Consider the following 20,191-nt stretch of genomic DNA (forward strand, 5'->3'; position numbering starts at 1 on the left):
AACAACAATAACAATAATATGACCACTTTCATCGGTAACATGGTCAAACACGAGCGGGAGTGCTTGATATATTAACGATTTCCCGGATCCTGTAGGCAACTTAACAAAAACATCTTCTTTCTCGACTAAAACTTTTCTAATTGCAAGCTTCTGGTGAGCATTAAGCTCGAAAATTTTGAACTTTGACGACGCTTTACGAAAAGCTCCTTCAAGCACTGCCATTTGTCTTGTGTTTTCCACATGAGGATCGCGATAGAAAACGATATCTGATTGGACGAGTCTCAAAAGGTGAGTCTGGCGCGAAAAGGTTCCTGAAAATGGAACCCGAGCTGTGATTGGCCAATTCGGAGAAAGGAATGTAGTTCGGTTGTCAGCAGCCGTTCTTTTGGGGGAGCGTTGCGTGACATCCAAAAAAAAAGGCTGCGATGGAGACTAACAATGCAGTGGATTTCTGTATTCTGCAACTCCTACGCACGATGAATCCCCCGTGGGTGGTGGTGATGGTATAAACAGTTCTCCCCTTGCTTAGACGGGTACGAAGGATTCCTCTCATCCTTCCCGCCATTGGAGCCAGCCATAATTTTATGGCTATTTTTTTCTTTCATTTTAATTATTTCCTTTTTGTCTTGTTCAAAAAGTCTCCAGTAAGATCATTACTTTTATTCAGCCATTTGGTTTGACTGTTCAACAATGAATCGGAAAAGGACTGGGTAGGGGAATTAAAGTGCTAACTTGGGTGAAGAAGAGACGAGAAAACATACCCGGAGTAAAAACTAAAACTTGTATTTTTATTTACTTTCTTCTTTCAATGCATATCAATTACAGCAAAAAATGGGTCTAGGAGAAAAGTTAAGACAAAATTGAAATCTAAAAAAGCCCAATTGAAATTGTGTTACTCAAGTTTCCCTGGTAACGGGTACATGCACGAAATCAATTTGTTAAGTCCCTTTATAACCTTAGAAGTTCTCTCTGTAATCCGAACATTCATATCAAACTGTTTCCCCACTGCGATGGACATTTGTTTTTGTCGGTTCCAGCCTGGCGCGGCCGCTAACCCAGATGCCCTCCTGAGAAAATTTTCAAAATGGCGGACAAGCCAAAGAGAGAGATAAGAGAACCAAAGTGATTCTGCAACGAATACTCAGCATAAACCTATGTTAAAAAGGTCATTTTACAGAGAAAAGATACAAAATTGTATGAAGTTGAAGTCACGGGGGTTGACAAACCCAACGAGAGACTGAAAATTCACTACATTGGCTACAGTACACGCTTCGATGAGTGGAGACCCTTCGGGGACGGTGAAGCATCTGAATATTTTCCTTCGAAATTGTATAGATTAGTAGGCTGCAAGAAAAATTTATTGGACGACGTTTAGGTTAAAAACAGCAAGCTAACCTGAAAAAAATGTATTTATTCCGACTCTTTCGGAAAATAACTTTACAAATCTTACTTGTTTATCTCGTAAGTAAACGATGGTAAATTAATAGCCGAAGCGCTTTCCGAGCTACCCGATTCTTCTCCCACTGCTTTCACGCTTATAAAACAGGAAACGAGCAAAAGGAGGAGGGTGTGGCTGTTTTGACTAGCCATTTGACGAGGTTCAATCTGCTCCTTGTTCGACAATTTACAAATCAAAACAAAGGAAGTTTGTTCCTCTCTTTGATTTTGGCGGTACATTTTCAATTTGCGCTTGCGTAAAAGAGAAATCGCCCAAGACTCCTTGCTCGGTCTTGTTTTGACCACGAACGCCTTCTTAATTTTGACGGACCCGCTCGGGAAAAGGTGAAAATGACGAGGGAAAAACTTTACTTTGTAGTACGAAAATACATAAAATGGAAAGCCATGATATTATAGTTCAATATTTCGGTGGTACATTGTTAACTTTTTATAGGGAGAGTCGGCAAGATGAAGGGCTCGTCGGCTCCGACGAAGGGCTAACGCTCGAAACGTCAGCTTTTGTAATCATTACGGTGGCCAATTTACCATTTCAACTTTGTTGATATATCCAAATTATTTCGTTACTCCCACCGACGCAGCCCCAAACAGTTTTTTTCGAAACTATCAGCCTTTTTATCAAGATGATATAACATCTAAAAATCGCACTCGATTTGAGTGGGCCGATGAAGTGGGCGTGGTCACGAAGTTCAGTAAGAGACTATTTGTACCCCGTGAGTTTGATATGACTGAATTTTAAGCTGCTTCTTTAACTAGTAACTTAAACCTTTATTGCTCGAAAAAAATTTTTTCCCCGAAGATTTAATTCCGTCAAATCAAAAAGATAGTAGTAAATAAATCGAGTACGGAAGGCACTTAAAAAAAAAAAAATCTGAAATATCATTACGTATTTCCTTCCAAAAGAAAAACCATAAAAACTTTACATAATGATACTCCAATGGGGAAAACTTTTTTATCATACTTGAGGTGCCATATGATACCTTGTCAAAAAAATTACCAAAAAAATTCCAAATATGTTTGGTGTTACAAAAACATCTTTCGAAAAAAGTACCCAATGTGTGCTTAGGCAATCATAGGCATCACTTAAGGAAATAATTTACTTTCAATTTTCTTGGCTTCATTGACTAATAGCTGTCGAAAAGACAATTTAGGAAATTTTGCTTATTTTGACTGCTTAACAATTCGCTTTTCGAAAAATAAAGTTCTTGAAGTTTGTTCTCTGTCAAATTTCAACTCTGCATTATAAACTGTTCTGTTCCATGTTATATATTACAAACTCTTTGACGAGATGCTCGCGACAATGGCGGATTACCACCAGTTTATCTCGAAGATCTCTTTCACAAATGGAGTCATTTTCAATTAAGGAAAGGGGGCGATTGAAATAAACAAGCTTTCCTCAGTCCCAGTACCTTCTGATGCACAGAGTTTACTTGACTCATGGCTCTTTAGGTGTAGTAGACTTTGGCCACTTTCCAAAATCAAAACTCACGTTGTCGCCAATTAGCATGAACGAGGCCCACTTAGAAATGTCTTCAAAGCCGTTATTCCTCATCCACTTTCTGGCCTCGTAAAGAGATTCACTGGCACTTTCACCACGGAACAAATGTTCGTAAAAACAACCCATGAATTTCTCTGTGGCTCTGTCATCCAAGGCCCATCGTGCCGCCAACACTGAGCGAGCACCGGATCCTATGAACGCTCGAGCGATTCCAATAACTCCCTCAGCTCTAATCTGTCCACGAGCACTGTGACAACAGCTAAGTACCACCAGTTTAGCTCGCAGCTTAGTTTGTGAGATGTCCGCCATCGTCAAAAGGTAGGCTTCTTCTCGTGGAATAAAGGGTGTTGAGCGCTTAGGAGAAAGAAGAATCTCTCCTCTTTCGGCATCTCCATGTGCAGCAAGATGAATTAGACTCACTGAGTTAATCGCTTGAAGTACAGCCTCCTTTGTTGCATGGTGTGCAGTCAGAGGTGTTACGCCAAGAATTCTTCCAATCATCTCTGCCTCATTTCTTGCACATGGCAATGGCTCTATTGTCCTGCGTCTTTCGTTGTAAATCACCTCTCCAACCTCAGGGTCACCTACTATCAATGCCCCGGCCTGACCGTGATACTCTGGGGGGCTCTCCTGAATAATCTTGAGAGTCGTTAAAGAGGGAACGATACGGATCCTAGCCGTCTCCGAGAAATACTTGCCTCCTTCTTCACGTAAGGCTGCAAATGGAACTTGGTACATACAGGAATCGGGGACGATTATGACCTCGGACTCCTTCAGTAAATCAGCCACAGGAGCGATGATTATCTTGTGGCATAAGTGAAGATTCGCTTTAATAACTTTAACAGCATCGTCGTCACGCATCAGGGCGCAATTTTCATGGACAAGCGACATTGACTCGGTATCGTCAAACGATCGATCTTCGCATTTCTCTTCGGGTAAAATGCCAAGGAAACTTCTTGAGAAAAACTCATCTAAGGAAGGGACTAGTCCAGTCACCTCGCTTGGGCGAAGATTCACTTTTCTTTTTAAAAAAAGAATGGCTCTCGTTGCTTTGAGAACCCAAAACCGAACAGATTCTTCATCAATCGAAATATACAAGCATGCACAGTCTCCTTCTCTTGGAATAACATTCTGAATGCCACACCACGTTTCTGGACTGCCTGTAATCTGCTCTTTTAAGGAGTATTGAGTCGCCATCAAGTCGGCCAAGCCTCTTGCCCGTCTTAGTTCCTTGACATAAAGAGCGTCTTCGGGCTTCGCATTGGAAGAAAGCAACTGACTGAGCATCTTGTAGGGAAAGGTACCGTGCTTCTCTAAAAGTGACGTTTTAAGCTGATCGTTTTCTTTAAGGGAACCTCGTATAGTGTCGAACTTTTCAATGCTTTGAAATAGGTACGAAAACGCGGCTTTAAAATCAACTTGTGATACTTTCAACACCGCTAGCTGACAAAGGCATTTAAATTCGTTCAAAATTTCCTTAATATCTCTACTGAGTCGGAGGGCCTTCCTGGAGTATTTTTCGGCCATGTCATATTTACCAATGGAGTGGAAACATGATCCCAAGTGTGCGTAACTGACTACCTCTCCTAGTCTGCTGCCAGCCTCTATCGAAATTGCAAGTGCTCTTTCGTGATATTCCTTAGACTTCTCATACAAACCCCGCTGATGAGCGATTGTTCCAAGATTTATGAAATCATTCGTTTCTCCTATTCGGTCACCGTCTTTCCTTCTAATTGCCATTGCTCTTTCAAGACATTTGTCGGCCTCCCCAAATTTACCAAGAGACAAATAAAGTTGCGATAAGTTTCCGTAGATGTCTGCTTCTCCATCTCTGCCGCCAACAGCTTTTCTGATAGCGAGTGCTTTCTCCAGGTACTCTCGGGCCTTGTCGTATTGACCAAGCGATGTGAACAACGTTCCTAAGTTTCCGTAGATTGTTGCTTCTCCATCTCTGTCGCCAACAGCTTTTTTGATAGCGAGTGCTTTCTCCAGATACTCCCGGGCCTTGTCGTATTGACTAAGCGATATGAACAACGTTCCTAAGTTTCCGTAGCTTGCTGCTTCTCCATCTCTGTCGCCAACAGCTTTTTTGATAGCGAGTGCTTTCTCCAGATACTCTCGGGCCTTGTCGTATTGACCAAGCGATCGGAGCAATATTCCTAAGTTTGCGTAGATTGCTGCTTCTCCATCTCTGTCGCCAACAGCTTTTTTGATAGCGAGTGCTTTCTCCAGATACTCTCGGGCCTTGTCGTATTGACCAAGCGATATGAACAACGTTCCTAAGTTTCCGTAGCTTGTTGCTTCTCCATTTCTGTCGCCAACAGCTGTTTTGATAGCGAGTGCTTTCTCCAGATACTCTCGGGCCTTGTCGTATTGACCAAGCGATTGGAACAACGTTCCTAAGTTTCCGTAGCTTGTTGCTTCTCCATCTCTGTCGCCAACAGCTTTTTTGATAGCGAGTGCTTTCTCCAGATACTCTCGGGCCTTGTCGTATTGACCAAGCGATTGGAACAATGTTCCTAAGTTTGCGTAGATTGCTGCTTCTCCATCTCTGTCGCCAACAGCTTTTTTGATAGCGCGTGCTTTCTCCAGATACTCTCGGGCCTTGTCGTATTGACCAAGCGATCGGAACAATGTTCCTAAGTTTGCGTAGATTGCTGCTTCTCCATCTCTGTCGCCAACAGCTTTTTTGATAGCGAGTGCTTTCTCCAGATACTCTCGGGCCTTGCCATATTGACCAAGCGCTATGAACAATGTTCCTAAGTTTCCGTAGATTGCTGCTTCTCCATCTCTGTCGCCAACAGCTTTTTTGATAGCGAGTGCTTTCTCCAGATACTCTCGGGCCTTGTCGTATTGACCAAGCGATCGGAACAATGTTCCTAAGTTTGCGTAGATTGCTGCTTCTCCATCTCTGTCGCCAACAGCTTTTTTGATAGCGAGTGCTTTCTCCAGATACTCTCGGGCCTTGTCGTATTGACCAAGCGATCGGAACAATATTCCTAAGTTTCCGTAGTTTGCTGCTTCTCCATCTCTGTCGCCAACAGCTGTTTTGATAGCGAGTGCATTCTCCAGATACTCTCGGGCCTTGTCGTATTGACCAAGCGATCGGAACAACGTTCCTAAGTTTCCGTAGTTTGCTGCTTCTCCATCTCTGTCGCCAACAGCTGTTTTGATAGCGAGTGCTTTCTCCAGATACTCTCGGGCCTTGTCATATTGACCAAGCGACATAAACAATGTTCCTAAGCTTCCGTAGATTGTTGCTTCTCCATCTCTGTCGCCAACAGCTCTTTTGATAGCGAGTGCTTTCTCCAGATACTCTCGGGCCTTGTCATACTGACCAAGCGACATGAACAATGTTCCTAAGTTTTCGTAGATTGTTGCTTCTCCATCTCTGTCGCCAACAGCTCTTTTGATAGCGAGTGCTTTCTCCAGATACTCTCGGGCCTTGTAGTATTGACCAAGCGATCGGAACAATGTTCCTAAGTTTGCGTAGCTTGTTGCTTCTCCATCTCTGTCGCCAACAACTTTTTTGATAGCGAGTGCTTTCTCCAGATACTCTCGGGCCTTGTTATGTTGACTAAGCGACTTGAATAATGTTCCCAGTTCGTTGTAGCATTCTGCTTCTTCTTTTACATTGCCAGATGCTTTCATGATGTTTTTTGCCGTCTCATAAAATTTTATTGCCTCCTTAAGATTCTTTTGAGCTCGAAGTATTCTACCAAGAACTAAATTTAGGCAACCTTTATGGAAGTTGTCATCAGAGTCCTGAGACAAGAGTAATACTTTGGACACCACCTTTCTCCTTAAATTTAAAATGCTTTTATGAAGTAATTTCGAAACTGGACTTTTCTTGCTTAAATTTCCATTGTTTAGTAGAACTGAACATTCTTCGCAGAATAGGATGGCTCTTCTAACGAAACCAGTGTTGAGAAGGAAAGTGGCGACAGCTAAACCTATGTTGATAGCTAACGTGACAAAATCTTCTCCTGTGTTGTCCATCACAGGTCTCTTCGCTGTTATTGATAAAAAAAAAATGCGGAGAGTTAACTACTACACATCTGAGGCGAATAATTTAAAATCGAAAAGTTCAAACTACGCCCAGATGGCCATTCTCTTCCTCCCTTCCCCCGTAAAGCAATGGGGAGCTTTAGCAACGACGACGGCGACGGCAAAGAAAACGTCGTGTCAATTTCTAACTTTTGGTTTTTTTAACTCTTTCGAGGTTATTCCGATGTGTTTTACTTGGAAAATGCTGGCGAATTATTCAGGGACTATATCACTACGAATGGCGCTAAAGTAAGGAAAAAGAAAGAAAAATTAACCGTCATGCGCTCACGTTCTCGAGAAAACCTAAAGTTTGGTTATTTCACAATGTTGTCTTGCCGAGAGCGGCAAAGAAATGTACCAAAATGTTAAACGGACGTGCAGGGCGATTGTTTTTGCTCATTAAGCCTATTGTTTTCTGCCGTTCTCGTTGCCGTCGCCGTCGCCGTCGTCGTTGCTAAAGCTCCCTAATGAAAAATTACGCATGTTCGGCAACTTCGTACGGTTACAACGCGATGCAATCCTGCTTTTTAACTTTGTGTGCTAGCAGACGTTCCTTTTATCTCTTAGAAAATAGGAAGTCTGAATAGTCTCGTAAAGGAAGAGGTCTCGTATTTGGTTCATTCCTGGCCACATTACTGGCCAAGCTAAAAGATTGGCCTTGACCCCTTCCGTGACAGCCGTTCAACGGATCGCAATACAATTTTTGTCATTTTAGCCCGAACTCTTTTCAAGCTGGACGCGCCGCCTATGGCGGGCCAAGAAAGATACTTTGAGGAATTAAACTTCAAGGATAAAGCTTAAAGATGATGTATATTTTAATTTGTAAATATATCGTAACGGACCATTTTAAAGGCTTTTAAATGGGTCGTGACAGCTGTTCAGCGATATGCCTTGCATTTTAAGACAAAAACCCAAACTCTTTTAAACATGGACGCGCCGCTAATGCCGGACGAATACAGAGAATTGGAGGAATGAAAATACAAGGATAAAGCTTTGACATGATGTATATTATGATCAGTAAATGTATATGGCATACCTATTTATAGGCCATTGAAGTTGACCTTTATTTTACCTCTGCGAAAAAGACGCGAAGTACTCTATTTCAACGCCGACGAGTCACTATTCAGACTTAACGCAACAACATAGCAAGAAATTAATATTTTCCAAGAGATTAAAGGACCCTCTGCTAGCACACAAAATTAATAAGCGGGATTGCATCGCTTTGTAGCGTACGAAGTTACCGAAGTTGCATAATTTTTTTCATTGCTTTACGTGGCGGACAATGGCCATCCGGGCGTATTTTGAACTTTTTGATTTTTCGGGGAAAAAAAGCGCGATCGAACTTTTTGATACAATTTTCGAAAAAGATTCACTAAAAGGGTCCTTTAGAAAAAATGAAATGAATTACGAAATCTTGCAACTGTCGGCGGATTCTCGATATTTATGGTCAGTGGCTCTTAAAGTGCTACTGAGACCAAATTTAGCGTTTGCCGGATTTTTCACTTTTCAATAGCTCTAGCTACAGTATCTGATGGCTGCAAGAGGGGCCATTGGTTTGAAACTATTTCAGGGATCAGGGTATGATCTCTGGAATCGTGTTAAAGCCACTGAAGTTTGACCTACGTTCATGTTTTCCCCGTTTGCGTAAGAAGTTTAAGTCAATACTTAAACAGTATTTCCAACCTCGGTTCCAGGGCCTTTTCCCTTAGTTGGAGGTGGGACGGGTAAAAGCCCACCCCCAAGTAAGGGAAAAGGCACTGAGTTTGCAGTATTTCAATATCCAGAACTTCATAGCTTATAAAATTGAAGATCGGCAATAGGGAATAATATACTGAAAATATGAATACTTCTTCAATTTCTCACCAACTGTTTGCTGATTGGCTAATTTCAGTAAACATGGTCAAATTAGACAACAACATAGGCAATTTGACCTCGTCTTTTATGTGGCGACGTAATGTCAATTGGTATCGTTTTTGTGCACGTATTCCATTTCCCGTAATATCTCAGATAAAAGACAGCGAACTTTACTCTCCCTAAAAAGTGGTTTACCCCTCTATTAGTCGGTACACTTAACGTATATCAACTTCTCTTGTTTAGTTTCCGCTTTCTGGTTATCAGATTTTTCAAATCACTTGATGTTTGTTTACAAACTTGATTAGATTACTTTGGTTAAGATTTTATTGTTGTCTTTCAGATAGAGAAGGACGGTTTAAGAGGTACAAAAAAATGCGGAGAACCCTTGCATAAAAGAAAGAAATAAGTTCCATAGAAGATTCTTTGAGCTCAGAGGAGTTCCTTCAAATAAGGAACACATTATCGGCTAAGAGATGCATGGAAAAGAATATCGTAAAATTCCGCCCGCCTATCAGCACTCCTGGTTATAGGCCCATATAAGGTTATAGGCTCATATAAGGTTATAGGCCCATATAAGGTTATAGGCCCATCTACTTGCAAACAAAAAACATTCATCCGGTTATAAGCTCCCTTCCCCCCGATATTAGACCCCCTCTATGCTAAGTAAGGAATGTCAGAAACCAAAATTCCAGGAAATAAATACTGAAAAAATACCAAGCCAAGGCGAAGGAATACGGACGAAGAAAACGCTCAAGGAGACTAATGAAACGTTAAAAATAGGAGTGCTGAAAAAACCTAAAGACTTGGAAACCTATCCTAGAAGCCTCATTGTAAGCGAGAATGGCCTTAAAAGAAGGTAAAATATTGCAGTCGTTTGTACTTTGGATGTATCGTAAACCGTATTTTCCCGCGCAATTTACCTTGAATTTTAGGTCGCGTAATGGTTATGGTTATCGAGCGAAAACAACGCTCCGCTGTTTGTTTTCTGCCAAATGTATTTATCATGGGTTATGTAGCCCTCTCTTTGGGGTGTTACATGGTATGTTGTTACAAATGCTTCATTAGCGGTAGGTTATACATATTAGAGTTGTTGTCACTTAGATTCATTCGCGTCTTACGACTTGGGGTTATCAGTTTCTTTTAGACGTAGTTTTTGCATGCTGCTATTTGAAAGTTTTGGCTCGTTTACGGAATCATTGTTATACGAACATAGTTTAGATTGTTTTGTTGGGTAGTTTTTCTTGCTACGTCTTTTACATTTCTGAGTTTTCATTCTGTTTGTTGTGTCATTCCGATCCATTTTGATGATGAAGGTATAATGAAGAGGGTCGCATATGGCTCGTGTTGACACGCCCCAATTGTGGTTGCTTATTGAATGATAAATGTTTTATATTCGTTTGAGCGGGGTGGCGAATTTGAAAATAAACTTCAAGGAGGAAAACAGTGCAACTGGTCGAACTCTCGGGAAAAGTACAAAAGAACTGGAAAACTTCAGTTCTGAAGAATGGGTGGGAGAACAATTTCGTGAGGGTCTCAATGGGTTCAACCGTCAAAGAATAGTTTATTTCACCATTTAGCGTAAAAAAAAAAAACAGTTCGAACCTAGAGTTTTGGGAATTTTTCGAAGAGATCAGGGAAGGCGTAATTTTGTGTGAGCTGGTAGTAAATGGTAGTCATATTACATGCGCGCTCAAATGTTGTGTTCGCTCAGACTAGATTAAAGACAACTGTCCTTGTTCGCAGTACATGTAAATGTATTTGTAAATAAGATGGTATTTCGACAAATAAATCAGATGGAGTTAAGAGAAGAACCGCAAAAAGTAGCTGGAAGGACTGTTTGTGATGAGCTCTAATAGCTGTTTGTTGTATTTCACTGGCTTGTAGACACAACAGGTCAGCGCTAAAATAGCCGTTATAGAAGACTACTCAATATTGTAGTCTGCAACGCTGACGTGTTGCGTATACAAGCCAGTGAATTTGTAGACTTTTTCAATCTAGTTCAGTTAGGTTTGCCACTTAAAAACAAAAGACCCACAAGTAATCCTAAACAAATAACTTACAATTTAAAAAGTCAGAAACATCCAGCGTTCACGTTGATGAAAACAAAGTTAGTGCTTGGATGATGCATTTACCTGGAAAAAAGGGAATAAAAGCGATTGGTAATGAACAAATAATGATCTCTACAAATGGAACAAAAGTTGCGATGTGTCCACAATATTGGTGATTGTTTTGTCACACCATTTTAAAAAAATAAATCAAACTCATTAAATGCATGTAGCCAGTGATTTCAGTTACTGTGAAGCATTAAGATAATTGACAAGCATCCCATGTCATTTTTTACGTCTTAGGTTTCCCACTGGTGAGTGACAACTACCCCCAGGTTTCGGGCAGAGATTTACAGGTGATCACCGTTTGAGGACGTGACTTTGGTTCCCTACCGAGGAGCAAAGTACAGCAACTTTCGCCATATTCCTCCGCAAAAAGTTTCTCCTATCAACCATGTACAAGCAGTTCATTATTATTTAACTACGTTAAGGAATGTACAAATAACGTGCGAATCGCATACAAATAGCGCGCCATATTTGGACACTAGGTTCTTATTAGACGTTTTGGTGTGCAATATTGCTGAGTTTTTTACCATTTGTTTGTATTTTGATTAGCTCAACGGGATTGTCAAAACACGGCTCGAGTCGAAAAAATCTCAACAGTGCTAAATACTAAAACGTCTAAGATTGATCCGACGGCTCAGGGGACGTCATATTCCCGCAAAAATTTTCCTCGTTATGTATTGGTTATGGGGGAGGCTGCTTGGTGCCACATATTAGTCGTCTGGAGTTAACGCCTTCAGGTGTAAAGACCAGTGACGTGGTTATTTTAGAGCAAATTACCAATGGGCTCCGTCCGTTTTTTCTGATCTGTTATATAAGTTAGTATTTTTGTTTTTGATCATGCAAATCACATCTTTAAGAAAACGAAAAGTTCAAGAAGGGAACGAGCTGATTATCACGCATAGATAGCTTACCATTTAAAGATAAAAGCTTCAGTTGTACTGTGATCGATCTTGTGATGAAGATCCAGCCGTTCTAAATTGATGAACTCTAAAGCCTGACGTTCCCTGTAAAACAGAGTAAAATTTCTCAATTTTGCATGCTCAAATCCGTCATTGCTGATTTAATATATACACGTTGTGACCTACAATACCGAAATTCATCTACTTTTGTTGCAACACTTGATTATTCTTAGTAAACTGCTGTATGGTTCTCCATATCTTTCTTCCAGAGATAGGATTTTATTCAAACTTCCGTGATATTGGATTTTCATTTTGAATTTTATGATTTCGCATGAAAGCTGTGGAGTTCAACCCTCGCTGACATCTGCAAATCTCGCATAAATTATAATGAATCTTACTTGACAATCAGTCAGTTCCTAATCAATATATTTCAGTGATCTCCCAACATCCCATGCGGCGTTATCACGTTAAAGAGCCCGGAAAAATGTGTTCTATCGCTTTTAGGACATAAAATATAACCTAATAAGGCATCCGCTTGGAAACTGAATTGACCAACCAGACCCAACGTATTAGGAATCATTCAGTTTATCTTCTCTTTGTTTTTCATGTTAAATAAGAAAGATAAATAGTGCATAAGCTATGAGGTATTCATTGTATTACATGCCGGGATAACAAACCATGCCATACCACTTAGTGAAGATGTAATATACTTTCATAACAGTCAACCAGCATTCTCAATTAGTCGTGTACCCTTAGAAAGAGAAAATTTTGCTATTTCCGAAAAATCAGAAAATTTTGACATGAATACGAAAAGCTAGTCGTGTTTAAATGTTTTTTTTTATTAATTGCAATTGTTTCATAAGTTTCGAATGAAAGAACGAACTCAGCCATATAGAATTTAATCATTAATCGGATGATTCCTCGCTATTAGCGCTCTCGAATTGCGAGTTTCAAAGCAAAAAGGAAATACAAACGTTTGACCTGGGGAAATGACTGTTGTTAGTTTTGAGGAAAGTTTTTTACAGGCCCACGAGTCCTACAACGTAAAGTAGGTTTAGGATCATTTCCCCCTCTCTCCCCTCCCAAAAGACGGAAGTATCAATTCTTGTTTATTACTCAACCTCGTTCCCAGGGTTTCTTGTCTTCCCGCCCCCTGGAGCGAGCGAGGAGAGACCCTGGTTTAGGCTTGTCACGTGTCTCCCAGATTTTAGGAGATTTCAAATTAGCGGTTTGAGGGAGGGGCAGATAAGTGGGATTTTCTCTCCACTTAGTCCACTGGCGAGCGTAGCTTATTGGCAATCAAAACAAACTACACACGAAACGCTTCGAACCGAATGTCAACTGAGAATATTCAGCAGACGCCCAAAAAGATCCGTAAGTCTTCCACTACGATAAATATCAATTGTTGCAGGCTTTGTAAATCAGTTGAAGACGTATCTTGCTCGAAGAACATCTATGCGAAAGGAAATCGCGCATCACTCGCCGCCGCCGAGGACATTTATGGCCGCCGTTGAGATAAGAAAAATTTTTTCCACATCTATTATGCAGGCCTTGAAAAGACGCTTGAAAAAATTTTTATTTCTTTCAAAACGGTGATCAGTGAAAGTCAGAGTTTTATCGTAACGGTGCTCGTTCTTATTTGATCTTTAATAAAGGTATTCAAAGGCGAAACGACATAAACAACTGGACGAAATGACAAGGAAGGTACAGGTCGTTGACTGTTTAACTTCTCGAAGAAGAGTGAAAAATCAAAGATTTGCCGTATCCCGTCGGTCTTAAAAACGGCCACCACATCTCTGCCCGAATATATCGCTTCTAAACACTGGACTTGTTTGGGTTTTAAATTAACGTTACAATACCAACTCCGAGATATAGCGACTTGAAGGCTGCTATAAAACGTGGCGACCTGAACAACGATAGTGTTGATTTGAAGATGACAAAGGATATGGGGCAAAAATCAAGCAAACAAACGACTCGTCCCTAAGGAATTTTTTGCTGTCTAAACACGTGACCAGCCTAAACCAGGGTTTCTCCTCGCTCGCTCCAGGGGGCGGGAAGATGAGAGACCTGGGAACGAGATTGGTTTATTACTTTGGATACAGCGAATGTTATCGGCTTGGTATCATGTTTAAGTCATCTAGAGTTAACGCCTTCAAGGGTAATGACCGGTGATAATGAGATAATTTTCGAGTAAATTACCGATCGACTTCCTCCGTTTTTTATCTCGATTACATCAGTTAGTTTTTTTTGTCTTCGGTCATACAAATCACACCAGCTAGAAAATGAAAAGTTCACGAAGACAATTATACAGTAAATTATACAGTATATACAGCAAATTACGCACAGATAGCTTACCGTTTAAAGAGAGAAGCTTCAGTTGTACAGTGGTCGATCTTGTCTTGAAAGTCCAACCGTTCCAAAGAGATGATCACTGACGGCTTGACGTTTCCTGTAAAACAGAGTAAAATGTTCATTTTGGAAGCTCAAATCCGTCATTTGTTCTAACGTTTGACGTGCGAAACCGAAATACATTCACTTATTTTTTTGTTAATATATTTGTCTTAATCATCCAATCACACTAACTATGAAATAAAATTTTCACGAAGACAATGTGTCGATCATCACGCACAGATAGCTTACCGTTTCAAAAAAGAAGCTCCAGTTGTACTGTGATCGACCTTGAAATGAAAATCCAACCGTTCCAAGGAGATGAACACTGAAGCCTGACGTTTCCAGTTAAAAATAGAAAAATTGTTTTCATCTTGGAAGCTCAAATTTCTAATAAAACGTCTGACACCCAAAAACCGAAATAGATTCACTTATTTTCATTAGCATTCTTGGCATCGATTATACAAATCACACCCCGGGTAGAAAACGAAAAGTTCACGAAGACATTCAAAGTTGATTGCCACGCACAGATAGCTTACCGTCTCAAGAAAGAAACTTTAGTTGGACTAAGATCGTTTTTGTAAAGAAAATCCAACCGTTTAAAGCGATGAACACTGAAGCCTGATGTTTTCTGTAAAACAGAGTAAAATATCTTGTTTTTACATGCTCAAATCCATCTAGCTTTATTATAAAAGTTTGACGTACAAACCCGAAATACACTCACTCAACATCGAACACCTAATTATTCTGACTAAACTGCTGAGCAGCTCTCTATATCTTCCTCCCAGAGTTTTAACTTTACTCATTCTTCCGTGATTATCGATTTTCATTTTGAATTTTACGAAGTCGCGTGAAAACTGAAGAGTTAAACCCTCGCTATCTGGTGTAAGATTAGGGAAATAAATTCCTCTTCGTTTTAAAATTTTGCGAAGTGAGTGTCATTCGTTCACCTCTTGTACATAATGAATTTTCTTAAGTAAAGAAACATCACTTCTTGAACTTTTTCTCGATCTCATTTGATAATTGATCAGTTCCTATTCAAATATTACGCCTAGCTCTAAAACCCCCTTATAACCCTCACATTTGAAAAATGCTACCCACACTGCGGCCTGACGTCCCCTGTTAAACAGAGTAAAATGTTCTATTTTTGCATGCTCATCCGTCATAAGCGTTTGAAGTACAAAAACCGAGATGCGTTCACTTTAGTTGGAACATTTAATCGTTCAGAGAAAATGGCTGAATAGCCCTCGATATCTTCCTTTCAGAAAAAGAAAAAAAAATTATGAATTTCATTATTTCCTCCTTAAGTTTCTCTCTCGAAAGATCTGCATAAGCTTGGCTGACCAGCACCACTTTTGGCAGTTGACTTTAGTAGCTGAGAGTAACTCTAAACAAGTCAACTTTACCCTCACCGGTACTACGCAATTTAATTAACGGATACAATATACTTTATGTTCTAAATGAAAGTTGAAACTTTTCGACCGACCTCGTTTGTGATTGTCTTCCTCTTTGTAGACTGTATTTTTCAGTTTTTATCGTAGCGCGACATCACAAATGTCTTCCACCAAGTTACTGCATTGAACAAACCATGATCAAGGTGTTACTCCTTTTTATATCACACTAAAAAAATTCATCTTTACCGTACTTACCACGACCTTAAGACATCGGTGCCTTGCCATAAAGAAAGCCATCTCTACCAGACTGTTTGCTTTCTTTCGACCAAACGTCACCGGTTACTCACATCAAATAGCCAATCGAATATGATCCTCTGCCTATATTTCTCAGTTTCGCAGTCGTTCTAGTCCTCAGTCCTATCGTTTATCTCGGCCGGAAGCCCATTCTCGCTGAGCAAATGCAAACTTCGGATAATAAATTTTTGTTTGTCGCAGTTGAAACATGAAACCCACATAATTACTTTTGATCAGAGCAGATACGATTAAGTTGCAGTAGATGAGGAATTGATTATATTCCTGTCAAAAAAGGAAGCGTAGGAGAACTTTAACTTTTATGATAATCTTCTCAGACTTTAACAAAAATCAATAAATTCCATCCAAGTAAGTAGAGGAAAGCTACTTACTCTGATTCCATGCGCATGCGTGGAAAATTATATTCTTCCTTGCTTTCTGATTGCTCAACTTTCACAGAATAACAAAGAAAATACAACTCGAACAGGTATCGAGTAAAGAAGGAAGCAGGTATTAAACATAAATAGGTGACAGCTAGTTTTCTGTCTTCCAGGTTTACTAACTGTCACGTTTCACGCAATATTTAGTTCTTATTAACCGAGCAGGAGGTCTGTATGGGGGAATCTTGTCCGAGTTCGCCAGTACAGACCGAACGCAGTGAGGTCTGTACCAGCGACCGAGGTCAAGATTCTCCCATACATACCGACCTACTTCGGTTAATAAGATGTTTATTATATGGCTGTGTCTTATATGCCATTTCTTTTGTATTCTTTGTACCTTTTTTTTCTAGACCGGTCTAGATGCCGGTCTAGATGGGAAAATCTAGCTTTCAACATTGATTCCAGCTGATCAAATTCGTCAATTCGGTAGTTCCCAGTCCTTGTGAGACACAGCCATATAATAACATCAAATAATTTTGTGCAATGCTCAGTCTTAAAGTTAAAATACGGATTCTTCCCAAGGAAAGAGATAAATAAAGGAAAGCAGTGCAAGGGCATTACGTACCTTTTAGCTCCTAACCTCCCATTAATGTTTTCTTCTTGACCTCCCCCCCGTACTCCTTTTTTTTTTACCTGTTGCTATTGTTGTGGCGATGGAGGTAAAAAAAAAAAGATTAAACTAAAAACCAGACCCGTATCCAGTTGATCTTTTCTTCAATTTGTTCAAGCACTTGTTTGTGCATTATTACAGCATCTCGAACATTCCCAGTGCATTTAGTCAGGCTATGGTATCCTCTCGTGAGATCGTTCGTCATCACGAGGCACAGAGAGAAAAACACGTAGCAAACAGCGATGGACGAATACATTCCCCAGTATATGGAAGTGACAAGGGAACACCAAACACCGTTGGAAGCTTTCCGATTTAGACACTTATGAGTAAGGGCTTTTCTAATGTGTTCTAAATCAAACATAACTTGATAATGGGCGTTTAAGAACAGGACCCATGACACAAGCAGCAAACCTGTAAAAAGACCCACGTTGACGCCTCGGCGTTGAACTTTGCACAGACCTCTCCTCCATTCCTGCGACTGATATCTGAAGTAATGCAAGGCCAGGGTGTACGATGAAAAGCCGCTTATCCATAGCGATGTGCGTAGTATTTTGGACCCAAGAACGTATGTGAACCGCTCCATCACCCAAGCGTTACTCGCAATTTCTCCCAAGCCAGTGCAAGGTCTCGTTCAGTAAAACTGAATGCAAAAGCAGCTGAGTGATCACAAGCGGGAGTCAGCTAAAGCAGCCGTTTGCTTAACAGCTGTCTTTGCTTATGTCGTTCGCGCGCTTCCCCGACCCCGCTAGTCCTCATGCCCCACAGAATGAGAGCCTGGAAGAGAGTAATTTTGTTCATTCGTTACCGCTCCAAACACGCTACCGATTTTGACCCCAGATCGAAATATTTCAGTTTTGAACATAACTTAATTGAGTCCCGAACTTTTTTATTTACATATTTACACTACTGGAAAGATTCGATGGCTCTGAACCGTTTAAAACCCAAATGTCAGAACAGAGAGTATGACTAATTTGAATCGTTGCTTTTACAGGTCGTGGAATCTGTATCATCTGTATCATTTCATCAAATCTGAAATAAAAACCTATGGAATCATATCAAAACGAAAATAAAAAAGAGTGGATGTATCAATTCGTCATGTGATAGGTGCAAAAAAAAGACACTGTTTTGACCATTTTTTCGATTGAACTTGGCCTTGAGAAAAGACAGGCCATAGGCCGAACTAACTCAATTGACTTCTTTTCCTTTTTTCCTTTTCAATTTTTTTTTGGTTTTTGCATTTTGTCTTTTTTTCCCAAGATGCTGACAAAATAGGCGTGTCGGGGGCCTGACCTTTTGATGCCCATATTTTGGAGTTTGAGGGAAAAGACTGGGTTATACTTTAATCAGATTGCAACGTGAGCTGAGGACGGAGAACCGTGAAAAAACCCGAGTAAAATGGCATGTGATAATTTCGTATTTCACGATCTAGTCGTTTTTTAGTGAAAAAATGATGACTCATTCTTTTTCTCTTCACGGACTACTTATACTGACAAAGGAGAGAAGGTAAGCTCCAAGAAGTTATAAATAGTAGTTGTAATCGTAATTGTGTTTCATTAGCTTAATCTTTCTCATCGTTTCGTTCAAAACTTTTACATGTCTTTCTCTTAAAAACACGTAATTTTTTAAGTGCAGATTTTCTGAAGTAAAGAAAATTTGGTAAAAATCACAGTCAAAGAGATGCTTCTTTGCCACTTCAGTATATGTTGGGTAACATGTACTCTACAATGTATCTTTCTTACCAGGACACTCAACTATGTGGAAGAAAAAAAGTTTAATAGTCTATAAAAGCCACTCCACAGTTGAATTCATTACAACTTTTACAACAAAAACAGACTTTCTTTTGAGAACTCAGTATTTACTGAAATTTATGCATACGTGCTTTAGATATACCAAGTAGGATATGGCATATCTGAAAGCGATTTTTCTAAGAATCTTTTTTACAAATGTATATGCAGACATTACCATAGAGATGATAATCCAAAGGGACTTTAAAAATCATATGCATGTTACATTATACCAGGACACTTAATAAGCAAATCTCTTGAAATTTCCATGCACATTTCAGGATCGATTATAACGTTACTGAATTTACCCTGTCAATGGAAGATCTATGGAAATTTCCATAGACATGTCAGGGCCAATTATAACTGTGCATCTTAAATTTTGCTGTGTTATTGGAAGGTCTATGGAAATTTCATCTTACATTATACCATTTTAACGGAAGGTCTATGGAAATTTCCATGCACATGTCTAGATCAATTATAGCTGAACATGTTACATTATACCATTTTATGGAAGGTCTATGGAAATTTCCATGCACATGTCTAGATCGATTATAGCTGAACATCTTGCATTATACCATGTTAATGGAAGGTCTATGGAAATTTCATCTTACATTATACCATTTTAATGGAAGATCTATGGAAATTTCCATGCACATGTCTAGACCAATTAAAGCTGAACATCTTACATTATATACCATGTTAATTAATGGAAGGTCTATGGAAATTTCCATTCACATGTCTATATCAATTATAGCTGAACATTATTCTTACATTATACCATGTTAATGGAAGGTCTATGGAAATTTCCATGCATTCCCAGGTGGAAATCTTATTAAGATCTTGTAAGATCTTACAAGAATCTTGTAAGATTCTTATTAAGATTAAGATCTTAATAAGATCTTGTTTAACTCTTAAGATCTTAAAAAATCTTGGTAAAAATCTTGTAAGATCTTAAGAGGATCTTACAAGATCTTATCCAAAGAAATCAATATTCAACATTCTAAGATCTTAAAAAATATCTTGTAAGATCTTAAGAGAATCTTACAAGATCTTATCAGAAAAAAAATCAGTATCCAACTTGCTAAGATCTTAAAAGATCTTAATAATAATCTTGTAAGATCTTAAAATAAATCTTACAGGATCTTGTCAAATTTAGTCAATGTGTAGCATTTTAAGATCTTAAAAGATCTTGATAAAATCTTGTAAGATCTTAAAGAAACCTTAGAGGATCTTGTCATCAAAAGTCAGTTTGCAGCATTCTATTGATAAAAAAAATGACAAGATCTCAGAAAACTATTAATTAAGGTATCAACACTCTTACATCTATTAAAAACAATGTTAAGACAATGTTACAAGATCTTGTCAAAAAAGTTAGCTTTTAATGATATTTCATGTAAGTAAATACTAATACTAATAACAA

General features: G+C 39.4%; 1 protein-coding gene, 1 long non-coding RNA gene and 1 pseudogene across 6 annotated transcripts in view; 1 reads left to right on the forward strand and 2 right to left on the reverse strand.

Annotated features, from left to right (window-relative positions):
• LOC148718064 (uncharacterized) overlaps window positions 1-20,191 on the reverse strand; it is an 82,273-nt pseudogene that overhangs the window by 3,949 nt on the left and 58,133 nt on the right.
• Window positions 768-10,987, reverse strand: LOC148718065 (uncharacterized). The gene is made up of 2 exons (XM_088743636.1): window positions 10,915-10,987; window positions 768-6,966 (listed from the first exon to the last, which is right to left on the reverse strand). Exon 2 carries the CDS (start codon window positions 6,950-6,952, stop codon window positions 2,891-2,893), a length of 4,062 nt encoding a protein of 1,353 aa, XP_088599762.1. The 5' UTR covers window positions 6,953-6,966; window positions 10,915-10,987; the 3' UTR covers window positions 768-2,890.
• The window catches only part of LOC148718066 (uncharacterized), a 4,453-nt gene continuing 4,330 nt past the window's right edge, over window positions 20,069-20,191 (forward strand). The window contains exon 1 of one of the 5 annotated variants that reach the window (XR_015994647.1): window positions 20,069-20,191. This exon is cut by the window's right edge and continues 434 nt beyond it. This is a non-coding gene — a long non-coding RNA (uncharacterized LOC148718066). The other 4 variants (XR_015994646.1, XR_015994645.1, XR_015994644.1 and 1 more) reach the window with 4 other exon arrangements.

The sequence above is a fragment of the Stylophora pistillata genome, chromosome 13 (assembly GCF_964205215.1).
Source record: "Stylophora pistillata chromosome 13, jaStyPist1.2, whole genome shotgun sequence".
NCBI lineage: Eukaryota > Metazoa > Cnidaria > Anthozoa > Scleractinia > Pocilloporidae > Stylophora > Stylophora pistillata.